The 13,220-nt window shown below is 46.8% G+C and overlaps 1 protein-coding gene across 4 annotated transcripts in view; it reads right to left on the reverse strand.

The window, feature by feature from the left end:
* The window catches only part of MYOF (myoferlin), a 172,140-nt gene that overhangs the window by 111,275 nt on the left and 47,645 nt on the right, over positions 1-13,220 (reverse strand). For all 4 annotated transcript variants that reach the window (XM_047762378.1, XM_047762376.1, XM_047762377.1 and 1 more), the window contains exons 6-7: positions 1,305-1,471; positions 542-670 (exon numbers count right to left, since the gene is read on the reverse strand). In XM_047762378.1, coding sequence (XP_047618334.1) covers positions 542-670; positions 1,305-1,471 — 296 coding nt within the window. The remainder of the gene's footprint in view (positions 1-541; positions 671-1,304; positions 1,472-13,220) is intronic.

Consider the following 13,220-nt stretch of genomic DNA (forward strand, 5'->3'; position numbering starts at 1 on the left):
CAGCCCTAATCATGGAGTTCCGTGGTATTGAAAACAACTGTCAAGGTATTCAGTATTTTTGAAGAGTGCTGCAGAAGTCAATAGAACGGGCTATATTCTCTGTATGGAGAGAAAAAAACCCTTTTTGCCCGTAATTGGTTTTTTTTTTTAAACCTATGCTATTTTTATAGGCAAATAGGTTTTGACACTTTAAAAAAGTTGGGTTACTTGGTCACAGCGAGTCCTCCATCAGAGACACCTGCTAATTAAGGAGCAAAGGCAAATGTAAGTGCTTCATGTGCTCCATTTTAAGGGACACGAGAACATGAGAGGAAGGGCTGTGTCCTGATTTTGTTGCAAAACCACCAGAAAGACACCAGCAGCTCCAGGAACCAATGTTGAAAGAGGCCCTGTGACTTCAAGATCCAGTGGTTCTTAGTGCAGAAGGTTTGCTGGAACTTTGTTAAGTCTGTACACGTGTTCCCCTCCCATGTGTGGAAGCCAGGAAGGTGCGTATAAATAAAACCGACTCACAGAACAGGACGTGCATTTGCCCATTTACCTCATCAAAAAAAGGATTGTTCCCTCGCTTGATTCTTGTTCGGTGTGTCTGACCACAGATGTGGACTTTGACCACAGGCCTGATGTTGTTGCCACTTAATTGCCGGCCCTCGATCACTCGGACACGGATCTGCAAGCACAGAAGGGGAGTTGTCACTGATCCTGTCTGAGCACGACAGGTAAGAGAATCCTCGGGTGTTGCCTCTGCTTGTTCACCTGTAACAACTGCTGCTCAGGCCAGCCAGCTTTGCAATGTTTCGGACCGGGAGAGGCCACCTATGCTCATTCCAAGCTGGGAACTGCGGTGGGGCTGCCAAAACCAAGATCAGGAGTGGGACTGCAATACACCACAGCTGGCCTAGGAAAGCACAGAACAGGGCAGAGGCCATAGCTCAGACTCTGGCCTCCTACCAGGTCTTCCTGGATCCGTAGAGGTACCAACTCACTGCATGGCTGTTTCCTACGGATGTGGCCAGAGCTGTGAAAAATGCCATACCTGTGCTTCTATTCTTGGATGAGCTCTTCCTACCACTAGAGGGGATTTTATTTCATGGAAGAGCCTCATCTGGATTGACTACATCTGCTGCTGCACGCAGAAGAAAGATGGGGAGCTCTTCCTATTGGGTTGATGCCCTGATGTCCTTTTTTACTAGTTGTATCACCGCCCACAGGCAGTGGCTCCTCCCAGCACCACCACAATTGCCAGAAGCTGGACAACAAGGTGGTGCAAAGCGGGGGCGGGGGGGGGGTTCTGCCACCCCTACCTGGAAGTCCTGTGGCTTGTTAGACAGCATCCGCCGGCTGCTCCTCCCTTTGGTGAGCCTCCGGGCAAGGTGAGCTTCCGACGCCATCCCTCCTGGGCCCTTGGGTCCGGGGACCTTGATGGTATTGTCCAACCCTTCCTCGTCACCGCCATCTTCCTCCTCTTCTCCTAAAACCCCAAAAAGGGATCCAGTCAGAGATGGCCCTCACCCTGTACCTGTCTGAACACTTCAGAGAATTTTCCGTGTTCCCGAGGCGGCAGGTGAAGGAGACACCTCTTGGTGACACAGACTTGGGAGGGGTTGTGACTCGGGTATAGATCTTTAGGAAAATGTGTTCCCACGCATCTGGGCACTCATTCCAGCTGTCTCCAAGGTGACCCGGAGAACGTCAGAGGCGTGAGGACAGCGAGAAGAGGAGATGGCGCAAATGAAGGGACCCTGCCAGAAATTCCTTGGATCTGACCTGGAAACCCACCCCGAGCTGAGGTCAGGGGCCTTTCCATGGTTAGGACAGTGAGGTAGAGAAAAGCTGGGGGAAATTGGAGTCTTGCAGGGAGACTTCAACTCCAGCCTTCTTACCACAGGTCTTTTCCATAGATTTTTTTTTTTGCTGTTGAGGGTTTGTCTGCTTTCACCCTGAGCCTCATGATCATGAGTGCCTTCTCCACGGGGACCTCACGGCAGATGAGAAACTCACCAAGCAGACTGTGGTGGTCATCATGCTGTCTCCCTTTGTCCACTGGTTGTCACCTCCACACACATCTATCCCCTCATTTATCTCCTTAACTTTCCTTCACACTCAGGGGAAAACACGTTTCCTGCTCAGTAGAGCAAACTCCCTCCCCATGCCTGAGACCCCACTTCCTTCTGATTCTTTGGAGGAACCTATAAATGTCCCTCCACTTCAAGTACATCTGGTGGCTCTTTCCCCATAGAGACCTTCCTGCTGCCTTCACATATGCACAGATAAAATCATCTAAAACTCATCTCTGCCTTCTATCTCTCCTCTCTTATTCAGAAACTCTTTAAAACTTAGTGACAAACTTCTGTTACTTTTTTTGTAATAGACAAAAGGTTTGAACTCCTAGTAATTTGTACAATATATTTTAAGAGAGACTAGAAAACTAACCTCCTTGTCCAAAAAATACCAGCACCTGCACTCCCTACCTTTGAATCCTGAACCTCCTCCTTTATAATGCAAAGTCATATAAAAGATTTAATTTCCATAGGGAATCATCTGTCAGTCACTCACATCATAGTATGAATTAGTTCCATCAGACTGCCTTGCAGCCTGGCTCCAACATAGCTCTGAAGCCATGTTGCTTGGGTTTGAATCTTAGTTTTGAGTTAAGTCTTTTAATTTCTGTTTCAGTTCCACCACAAGGAAGTAAAAGGTTCCCCGAAGTTCTGCTTCAGAGTTTAGCCCAGGAAGACCTCTCCTCCTACAACCACTCCATTCATGCTCAGCCCATCCAAGCCTGGCTCCTATTCTGCAAAGGTCAACCATGGACCTATTCTTGCTAAGCTCAGAGCCCTTTTCTGAACCTTATGCTCCACCTTCCATGGCATTGGACAATGGGGCCCACACATACCTCTCTGAATTGTGCAGCTCTCCTCCTGGGACTCCAACTACATCTTTTCAGTGTCTTCCGAGGCCACCCCTTTTGTCTCCTATTCATCAAGTGTGCCTTCCTGCTCTGTTTCTCAGCCCTCTGCTCCTCTGGCCCAGTGTTCTCTGGAACCACACTTCACAGACTTTCAAGGAGTCATAGGCCCACAGAATGTTGGACTAGAAAGGACCTTAGAGAGCCTCAGTCCAACCTGCCCCCAATCCCATTTTACAGGTAGAAAAACTGAGGTCCAAGAAGGTGAAGCAACTTGTTAGGTTATTAGGAGCTGAGCTGAAACCAGGACCATGTCTTCACCGTCCCTCAGTAGTTTAAGACTGGATCTAGAAGCAGGCTGCAGGTGAAGGCAATGCTCTCCTCCTAGTTCTTCAACATCTTTGTCAGGACACCAGGAAACCCTACAGAAGCTGCAGGTGGAAAATAGCCACCTCTGCCCTCTGCGTGATAATCCAGGCCTCTTCTTCCCTATTCTTTAAGAGGCTTCAAAAGAAGGGCTTGCCTGCTGCCCAGCTTGGGGGTGTCTGGATCCAACTTTCAGAATGCCCTTCCTCCTCTTCTCCACCCTCAAGTTCCCAAGGAAATACTGCCTTGGTCTGTCCCTGTACCCACCCTCCATGGAGTGAGTCCCTTCTCATGGCCACCACACATTGTTCTAACCAGTCCTCATCACCCAGCCTTGCATCTACTGTTACCCCACAGGCCTCCCCACCACCACCCATCCTTCAGAAGCAGGGGACCTGCCCTTTCCTTCTGCCATATGCCTGCCATATGCCTGACACAAATTCTAGTTCAGAGTGGGGCATGATGAATGTGGAATGAGGAAAGGAATGAGGACATCTTGACCCCTGCTCGACCTTCTGGCATTCTCCAGTGGTTTGGGGAAAGAGAGCACCCAGACGCTAGGGGGCACTCCTCCCAACCCTGGCAACAGCTTCAGGGAAGCAGGGAGGGTCAGGCTCCCCTGGTGTAAACCTGTTCCATTCTGGGCCTCACTGCTTTCAGGCTCCTCCCACAACTAACATGAACTCCCTTCGACCCTCCAGGGCCCAAGTGGGATTTCCTCCCTGCCATGGATTGTTCCACTTGAGGTTGTGGTTGTTTACGGCAGTAGAGGTAAACTGTAGCCCTTTGCAGTGCTAGACTCTGAAGAAGCCATCATGAAGCTCTTGATGGATGCTCCAGATACAGACTGCAGGTAACAAAGAGCCAATTTTCTGGAAGCATCTTCTGGTAGTCAGCCTTTAGGCTAAAGGGATGGATCAGAGGGAAACTACACCAGTAGTGCCCTCCACCAGCATCTCCGTGCAGCATCAGCAGGATGGCTGAGCAGAAAATCGCCCCTTTATGTGGCAGGAAGCTACACAGGCTTAAACAATGCTAACACCCTAAGTGTTCCATAAAGAGTGACGGGGACCTCTAGGGCACTGCTGAACACACCCTTCTGTGCAAGCTGTTCCATTACCTAATGTTAGCGGCTGTACTGGCCTGCCCTGTATTGAGACCCAGGCAAGCACCGGAACTACAGCCAAGGAGACCTACTAAGTATGACAATTTCGTGACCACGGAGGGTCAGGAACTGCTGACTGAATAGGAAGCCACTACTTGTACTTGCTTCCCCGGGTTGTGGAAACAAAGTATTACAAACTAGGTGGCTTAAAATAACCAAAATTTCTTCTCTAACAGTTCCGAATCCCAGAATTCCAAAATCAAGGTTTTGGCAGGGCCATGCTCCCTTGGAAGCCTCTAGAGGAAAACTCTTCCTTGCCGCTTACTAGCTGGTGGTTCCTGACAATCCTTGGTGTTCCTTGGCTACTATCTGCATCACTTATTCTCCGTCTCTGTTGATCCATGACTTCCCCCCACAACCACCCCACCCCCATGTGTGTCCATGGGTTCTCACCTATTCTCCTAAGGATACCAGTCACTGGATTTAGGGCCCACCCTAATCCAGTATGACCCCATTTTAACAGATTACATCTACAAAGACCATATTTCCAAATAAGTTCACATTCTGAGGTCCCATGTAGACAGGAATTTGAGGGGCAGGGGACACTATTCAACCCACTACAGTGGGTGTCTTGTGTATCTTTCCAGTTTGCTTCCTCTATTACTCCAGTCCACAAGTCTGCAGTCACACAGGCTGCCCCGATCTATGGATGGCATCACATCCCCTGTCCCTCACTTCCTGCATGTCCTTGCCTTTCTCCTAACCTGCTGGATACCATGATCTAACCCTGCAGTTGCTCCTCTACTTGCCCCCCAATCCCTCCCTACCCCTCCCTTCATTGTACTCACCTGGTTCACCTGACTTTCCATGTACCACACTCCTTCACTCAGGCGACTGAACTCAGAACACACACCTTACTGACTAGTGTCACTTTAATTTCATGCTCTCGAACTTTCAGTGGACTCACAGAATTGCCCCGTCATTCTACCATGTTTTCAAGGCACCCAGTTCCAAGTTATGCTAAATCCTGGTTTGAGATGGCCACTGATTAGCCAACAAGGTCAAATCCCTTTACTCTTTTTTTTTTTTTTGTCTTTTTGCCCTTTTCTAGGGCCACTCCTGTGGCATACAGAGGTTCCCAGACTAGGGGTCTAATCGGAGCTGTAGCCACTGGCCTATGCCAGAGCCACAGCAACAGGGGATCCAAGCCGCATCTGCAACCTACACCACAGCTCACGGCAATGCCGGATCCTTAACCCACTGAGTGAGGCCAGGGATTGAACCCGCAACCTCATGGTTCCTAGTCGGATTCGTTAACCACTGAACCACGAAGGGAGCTCCAAATCCCTTTACTCTTCTGATGTGCCACCTATTTTGCACCTTGAAAACTTCCAACACACTGTCTATTCTTCTCACCATCAGCCCATGACTTGCCTTCTTATTTTGCTGAGAAAGCAGGCAATGAGTTTGGCCAGGGCCATCCTGGCCAGCAGGCCCCTTTATTTAAACACTTCCCAAGGCTTTCATCTTTTCCGCCTAAGCACTGAAGGGCCACCATCCTGCCTAATCCTCTTCCTTTCCTTGATGGAGAGTCCTTTCTCCATGAATATTTTAAGGTTTTGGGGTCAATATTTACTATTTCCTCATAGCAATCTTGTTTATCCAGAGTTCTAGAATGCCAGCCTCTGCCTGTAATATTAATTTTGCTTCTCATGATGAGGTCTTGTTAAATGGTGATACTGGTTAAGGCAGAATTTCATTACTTTGGGCCAAAGGTCATTGCAAAAATCAGAACAAAGGGCTAGTGTGATATCTTCAGTTTAAGCTAAAAAGTAACAAGGCAGAGCAGGAGAGAGTTTTTAAGCATGAAAACATATTAGAAATAACATGTTGACTGAGCTAGAATGTTGAATAATAACTTTGCTGAGTTTCTAACATGCTAGAAGTTACGTAAATGCCTACATTGAACCATAAGCAATTCATTACTCTCCACTTTGAATTTTGGGTAAACAGCACTACATGGGCCCTAGGAATCTTCTGGAGTGAATCCAATACACTGACCAAAGCGAAAGTACCATGGAAGAGCCTGTAACCCAACAGTGATACAAACAGGGGCTTGCAGGGAAATTCTGGCAGCACCTGACTTTGTCTGTTTTTTTTCGTTTGTTTTTGTTTTTGTTTTGTTTTGTTTTTTGCTTTTTAGGGCCGCACTGGGGGCATATGTAGGTTCCCAGGCTAGGGGTCTAATCGGAGCTGTAGCCACGAGCCTACACCACATCCACAGAAACGCCAGATCCTTAACCCACTGATCGAGGCCAGGGTTCGAAACCGCGTCCTCATGGATCCTCGTCAGATTCATTTCCCCTGGGCCACAAGGAGAACTCTCTGGCCGCACCTGCCTTTCACTGATTGAGACTGTGAGCCAAACTAGGAAACACAGCCCAAAGAGCTCTGTTTGAGTCTGGATAAGATAATGTTAATCAAGTAAAAAGCTCAACTTGGAGTTCCCGTTTCCTGTGTGGTATAGGTCACAGATGTGGCTTGGATCTGGTGTGGCTGTGGCTGTGGTGTAGGCTGGCAACTGCAGCTCTGACGCAACCCCATCCCAGGAACTTCCATCAGTCACAGGTACAGCCCTAAAATAAACAAACAATCAAAGAAAAAAACAACTAAACATATACATACCCTGCCAATCAGTGATACGTTCCTTGGTATTTGTCCAAAGGAATTGAAAACCTATGTCCAAACAAAAATCTGCTCATGGATGTTTATAGAAGCTTTACCTATAATTGCCAAATTTGGAAGCCAAGATGTCCTTCAATAGGCAAATGGATAAATAAACTGTTGGTATCCCCAAACAATGAAGTATTATTCAGCAATAACAAAATGGTTTATCAAGTCATGAAAAAACACAGAGGAACCTTAAATGTGTATTGCTGCCTTTTCCCTCGTGGCACAGTGGAAATGAGTCTAAGAACCATGAGGTTGCAGTTTCGATCCCTGGCCTCGCTCTGGCGTTGCTGTGAGCTGTGGTGTAGCTCGCAGACGTGGCTCAGATCTGGCATTGCTGTGGCTCCGGTGTAGGCTGGCAGCTACAGCTCTGTTTAGACCCCTAGCCTGGGAACATCCATGTGCCGCGGGTGCGGCCCTAAAAAGACAAAAAGACAAAAAAAATTTTTTTAATGTACTAGGGAGCTCCTCTCGTGGGTCAGTGGTTAACTAGTATCCAAGAAGACATGGGCACAATCCCTGGCCATGAGCTGTAGTGTAGGTCGCATACGGGGCTCAGGTTCCACGTTGCGATGGCTGTGGTGTAGGCGGGCAGCTGTAGCTCTGATTGAACCCCTAGCCTGGGAACTTCCATATGCCTCTGGTATGGCCCCAAAAAGACAAAAAAATAAAATATAAATAAAATTTTTTAAATGTACTATTCTGGTGAGTGATACTGATAATGGGGAAGGCTACACATGTGGGGCAGAGGGTATGTGGGAAGTCTCCATATCTTCTTCTCAGTTTTGTGATAAATCTAAAACTGCTCTTTAAAAGAGAGCCTAAAAAAGCAAAACGAAATAAAACATGAACCTCTCAAGTATCAATCCTTGTAATCTATGGTCAGAATTAGTTTCTTCAACTTGTAGAGGTGAATTTTCAAATTTCTTTGCAGAACCCACTACATGTGGAGGGAAACCTTTCGCATCACTATTAGCAGTTGTGAACAGTGGTTATCACAGGAGGAGGGACTAAGAGATTGTTATTTTCTTGTGTCTTATCTTCTGTGATGTTTACATTTTTACAAGCAGATATTGCTTCTTAGCTTAAAAAATCCCAACAAGTTCATGTTTTAAAATTTGAAGAGATCTATATAAATTAGAGGAAGCAGACTCATTACTTTTACGTAAAATGATAAAAAAAATTTTTAAAAGGCAATTTAAGGGAAATGAGAAAAACAACTTCTGGACCAGATGTTCTGTTTATGTTAAGGTCTGCAGTGGCAGGACATATAGCTGCCTTGCTTTTATTTCTCTGTCTCATGTTTGTTGGTCTTATTTCCCCCCAAGACGATAAGTTGTTAGGTTTTCTTTTCCTTAGCATCCTCCCTAGCATGGAGTTGTACTAAGTTCTCAAAGATATCTTTGCTTAGTTGAACTGCACTGAACATTAAGATTTTTTTTAAAAAAGTTTTCTCTGAAAACATCCAAATAGTCTAGGACATTAAAAGATTTTTTTAGGGGAGTTCCTATTGTGGCTCAGTGGGTTACGAACCTGACTAGTATCCAAGAGTATGTGGGCTCAATCCCTGGCCTCGACCGGTGGGTTAAGGATCCAGTGTTGCTGTGGCTGTGGTGTAGGCCAGCAGCTGCAGCTCCAGTTTGACCCCTAGACCAGGAACTTCCATATGTCATGGATGTGGCCCTAAAAAGAAAAGAAAAAAAAAAGAAAGAAAGAAAGGAAAGGAAATAAAGAAAGGAAGATAGATTTTTTTTAACTACTGAGAAAAACTTTTTTCTTTTTTTTTGACTACACTCAGTGATATGTGAAAGTTCTCAGGCCAGGAATCAAATCCCAGCTACGGCAACAACCCAAGCCACTGCAGTGACAATGCCAGATCCTTAACCTGTTGTACCACAAGGGAACTTCAGAAAAGTTTCTTTTAGACAGATTATGAAGTCAACATTCAGAATGCCACCCTTGACCTAGCTGAAGTGAATGTTAATCTTACAGTCCCTAAAAGACAGCGCTTCTAGATCAAAGAAACCAGCTTTTTTTTTTTTTTTTTTTTGCTTTTTTAGGGCCACACCTGCAGCATATAGAAGTTCCCGGACTAGGGGTCAAACTGGAGCTGCAGCTGCCCACCAATGCCCCAGCCACAGCAACACCAGATCCAAGCCACATCTATGACCTACACCACAGCTCATGGCAACACTGGATCCTTAACCCACTGAGCGAGGCCAGAGGTCAAACCCAAATCCTCATGGATACTAGTTAAGTATGTAACCTGCTGAGCCACAGCAGGACTTTCCGAAACCTGTTTGTCTTTTAAATGAAGGAATTTCACTTTGTCATTTCACACTTACACATAAAATTGCCCTGTGGACATGGCTCATTTGCAGGTCAGGACTTGGTAACATTCTTTGTTTGGGATCCAAATAAAAGGAAGCCAAGTTCTGGCTCATTTGCTATCTCCATCCAGCAGTGTCAGGTCTTCTGAGGCAGACCTTGGCCAACTGCTGTCGTGGGCTCCACCGGGAGTCAGCTTCCTAAAAGGATGGGGGACTCTCTGCCCTTAGGCACTGCTGGAGCACTGGTGCTGTCAAGCCAACCCACAGGGTGAGGAGAAGGGGCCTCGGGCAAAGGAAGCCTGGCTGGCAAGGGTTTTCTCCCCAGTGGGTTTAAAAGTTCAAGAGGTGGTGTTTTTCTCATTTCTAAGGAAATCAACCATCTTGGGAGATGGGACCGCCCCTTATACTCTAAATAGCTAAAATAAACGGCTTATTCTCAAAGTCTTTCTGGTCCACTAGGACAGAACTTTTTTTTTTTTTTTTTTTAAAGCATTTAGTCATCTCAACATGACTCTGAGCCAAACCAGATCATTCTCCTCTCACAGCTCTGCTTTTTAGAGGAAACAATGAATGCTCATACAGACTGTGGCTTTCAACTGAACTTATGACTACAAGCCATCCAGAATTTTTTAATGATAATAACAATAATAATGATAATGATAACCACACTAAAGTAATACAAACTATATGCCAGGTATGGAGCTAAGTGCCTTCTATGCATCATCTCATTTAATCATTGCAACCACTTTATGATGTACATGTTACTCTTCTCCCCACCTTACAGTAAAGAAAGCTGAGATTCTGAGAGGTTAAGTGTCTTGCCTAAGGTCACATGGCTAGTTAACAATAGACACAGAATGCAACTTAGGCCAGTCTGACTGCAAAGCCCTTGCTCTGATCCATAATGATACACCTTCAGGAAATAAAAGTCTTGTCTTTAAACCTGGACTGAAAGTTCCTGGAGGGCAGGATCTATATCTTAAAGAATTTACCACTCCCAGCACTGCAGCAACAAGCAATGTGTCAGCAAACTGTGCAACCAATTTATTTATCTTTTCTTTTTTTTTTTTTGTCTTTTTATGGCTGCACCTGCGGCATATGGGGGTTCCCAGGCTAGAGGTCTAATTGGAGCTGTAGCTGCTGGCCTATGCCACAGCAATGCTGGATCCTTAACCCACTGAGCAAGGCCAGGGATCGAACTGCAACCTCATGGTTCCTAGTCAGATTTGTTAGCCACTGAGCCATGATAGGAACTCCTATTTATCTTTTTTTTAATTAGGCTATAGGAGTTCCTGTCATGGCTCATAGGTTAAAGAACCCGACTAGTATATATGAGGACATGGGTTTGATCCCTGGCATTGCTCAGTGGGTTAAGGATCCAGTGTTGCCCTGAGCTGTGGTGTAGGTCACAAATGCGGTCCAGATCCCTCATTGCTGTGGTTGTGACGTAGGCCGGAAGCTACAGCTCTGATTCAACCCCTGCCTGGGTTTCTCCATATGCTTCAGGTGCGACCCCAAAAGAAAAAAAAAGAAGAAGAAATAGGGTATAGTTGATTTACAGTGTTCTGTCAATTTCTGCTGTACAGCATAGTGACCCAGTCATACATATGCATACATTCTTTTTCTTGTATTATCTTCCATCATGTTGTATCCCGAGAGATTGGGTATAGTTCCTTGTGTTGTACAGTAGGACCTCATTGCTTATCCATTCTAAACGTAATAGTTTGCATCGACAACCCCAAATTCCCAATCCACCCCACTTCCTCCCTCCTCCCCCTTGGCAACCATAAGTCTGCTGTTCATGTCCATTAGTCTCTTTCTCTTTTGTACATAGATTCACTTGTGCCATATTTTAGATTCCACGTATAAATGATATCCTACGGTACTTGTCTTTCTCTTTCTGACTTCATTTCGTATGAGAATCTCTAGTTGCATTCATGTTACTCCATAAATACTACAAAGTTGTGTGGTGCCAGTTCACTATAAACTCTAAGTTTACTCTTTCTACTTGAATGAAACAGTGTTATTTTTCCCTAAAGGCCGGGCTGAAGGGGTATCACAGAAGAGCCCACTTAACATTTTGGCTCTTGAGATGGAAAAATCATAATGAAACTCTTTTATCTAACAGTGGACAAGGCTAAAGAGTGTTTTCCCAAAGTCATGCCCACTTGTAACCTCATGTGACCGTATTGGAAACAGAAGTCTGTGTAGATGTAATCAAGTTACCCTGAGATCAGACTGGCTGACGGTGGGCCTATTCTAATGACTGGTGCCGGTATAAGACGTGAGAACAGAGTTACCATCGTGGCACAGCGGAAACGAATCCGACTAGGAACCATGAGGTTGTGGGTTCCATCTCTGGCCTTGTTCAGTGGGTTAAGGATCCGGCATTGCCATGAGCTGTGGTGTAGGTTGCAGACGCGGCTCGGATCCCGCGTTGCTGTGGCTGTGGTGTAGACTGGCAGCTGTAGCTCCCATTTGATCCCTGGCCTGGGAACCTCCATATGCTGTGGCTGTGGCCCTCAAAAGCAAAAAAAAGACGTGAGAACTTGGACACAGACACACACCGAGAGGTCCCTGTGAGGACAGGGACACATGGGGAGAACACTGTGATGACAGAGGCAGGGACTAGAGTGACGGGGCTACAAACCAAGGGACACCAAAGACTGTCAGCAACCACCAGAAGCTGGGAGAGTGGCGTGGAACTATTTCCCTCAGAGTCCCTACAAGGAACTGTCCCTGTCGACACTGATTTCAGAATTCTAGCCTCCAGAGCTGCGAGAGGATATATTTCCACAATTTGAGCCACTTCATTTGTGGTACTTTACCATAGCAGCCTTAGGAAACTAATAAACAGGATCTGGCTTAGAAACAATATAAGAAAAAGTACCCTGATCCTCCCAATTCAGAGGCTATACCTAATAGCCCATAAGTTAGGGCTGCCTTTTGGGGGCCAGAAAGTACCTCCTGTCCTTCCCAGGCTGATGCGAATGCTGGTGACAGCAGGCATGGGCAGAGGAGGCAGGAAGGAAAGGGGTCAGACCACTGGATTCAGCCCCTGATGGAGCGCTGCTCAGGACTGCACTGTTTCCTCTGTGGTGTATTTACTGTCACTGCTGTGGCAGCAAGGGATGCCAGGGATGCTCCTGAACCACCTCAGGGACCTTGTGGGGCCGAGAGTGTCTGAGGACCATGCAGCATGCCCCTGGGGCCAGTGGGCAGAGGGTGAAGGCACTGCATGCTGCTGATGTGCTGGTGCCCTTACAAAAGTAAAGGGGCTGTGCCACCCCCAGCTGTCCCAAAGGAAGAGCGGGCCAGCTGACCCATGCTGGACATTCACAATTGCTTGAAATAGGCCCCAACTTTAATATTGGGCCATCCGAGGGGTAGGTGAGCAAGGACAGTGGCTGGAATAAGGCTGAGGCAGACAAGAAGTTACCCAGGAAGGAGGCAGACATCACCGGGCGGGAAAGGAGGTGCTGCTGCAGGTGCCAGGAAGACCCCTTAGGCAGCCACAGAACTGAGTTCAGAGCCGAGATGCAATCAAGTTACTCTGAGGTTAGACTGGTTCAGGGTTGGTCTATTCCAAATGCAGAGAAGACAGGAACTGGGGAGCCAAGCCTGGCAGAAACCAGAGCCAGGGCACCTTCCTAGGAGGAAGGATTTCAAGGCAGCAGGTGAGTGCGCCAGGACGAGGGGCCCTCCCTGCCTGGGGTGCATACCAAGGCTGGGGAGATGTGCCTCTGGGCACAGGAAGGGACAGATTCATGTTTAGCATCAT

Source organism: Phacochoerus africanus, chromosome 15, assembly GCF_016906955.1.
Source record: "Phacochoerus africanus isolate WHEZ1 chromosome 15, ROS_Pafr_v1, whole genome shotgun sequence".
Lineage (NCBI taxonomy): Eukaryota > Metazoa > Chordata > Mammalia > Artiodactyla > Suidae > Phacochoerus > Phacochoerus africanus.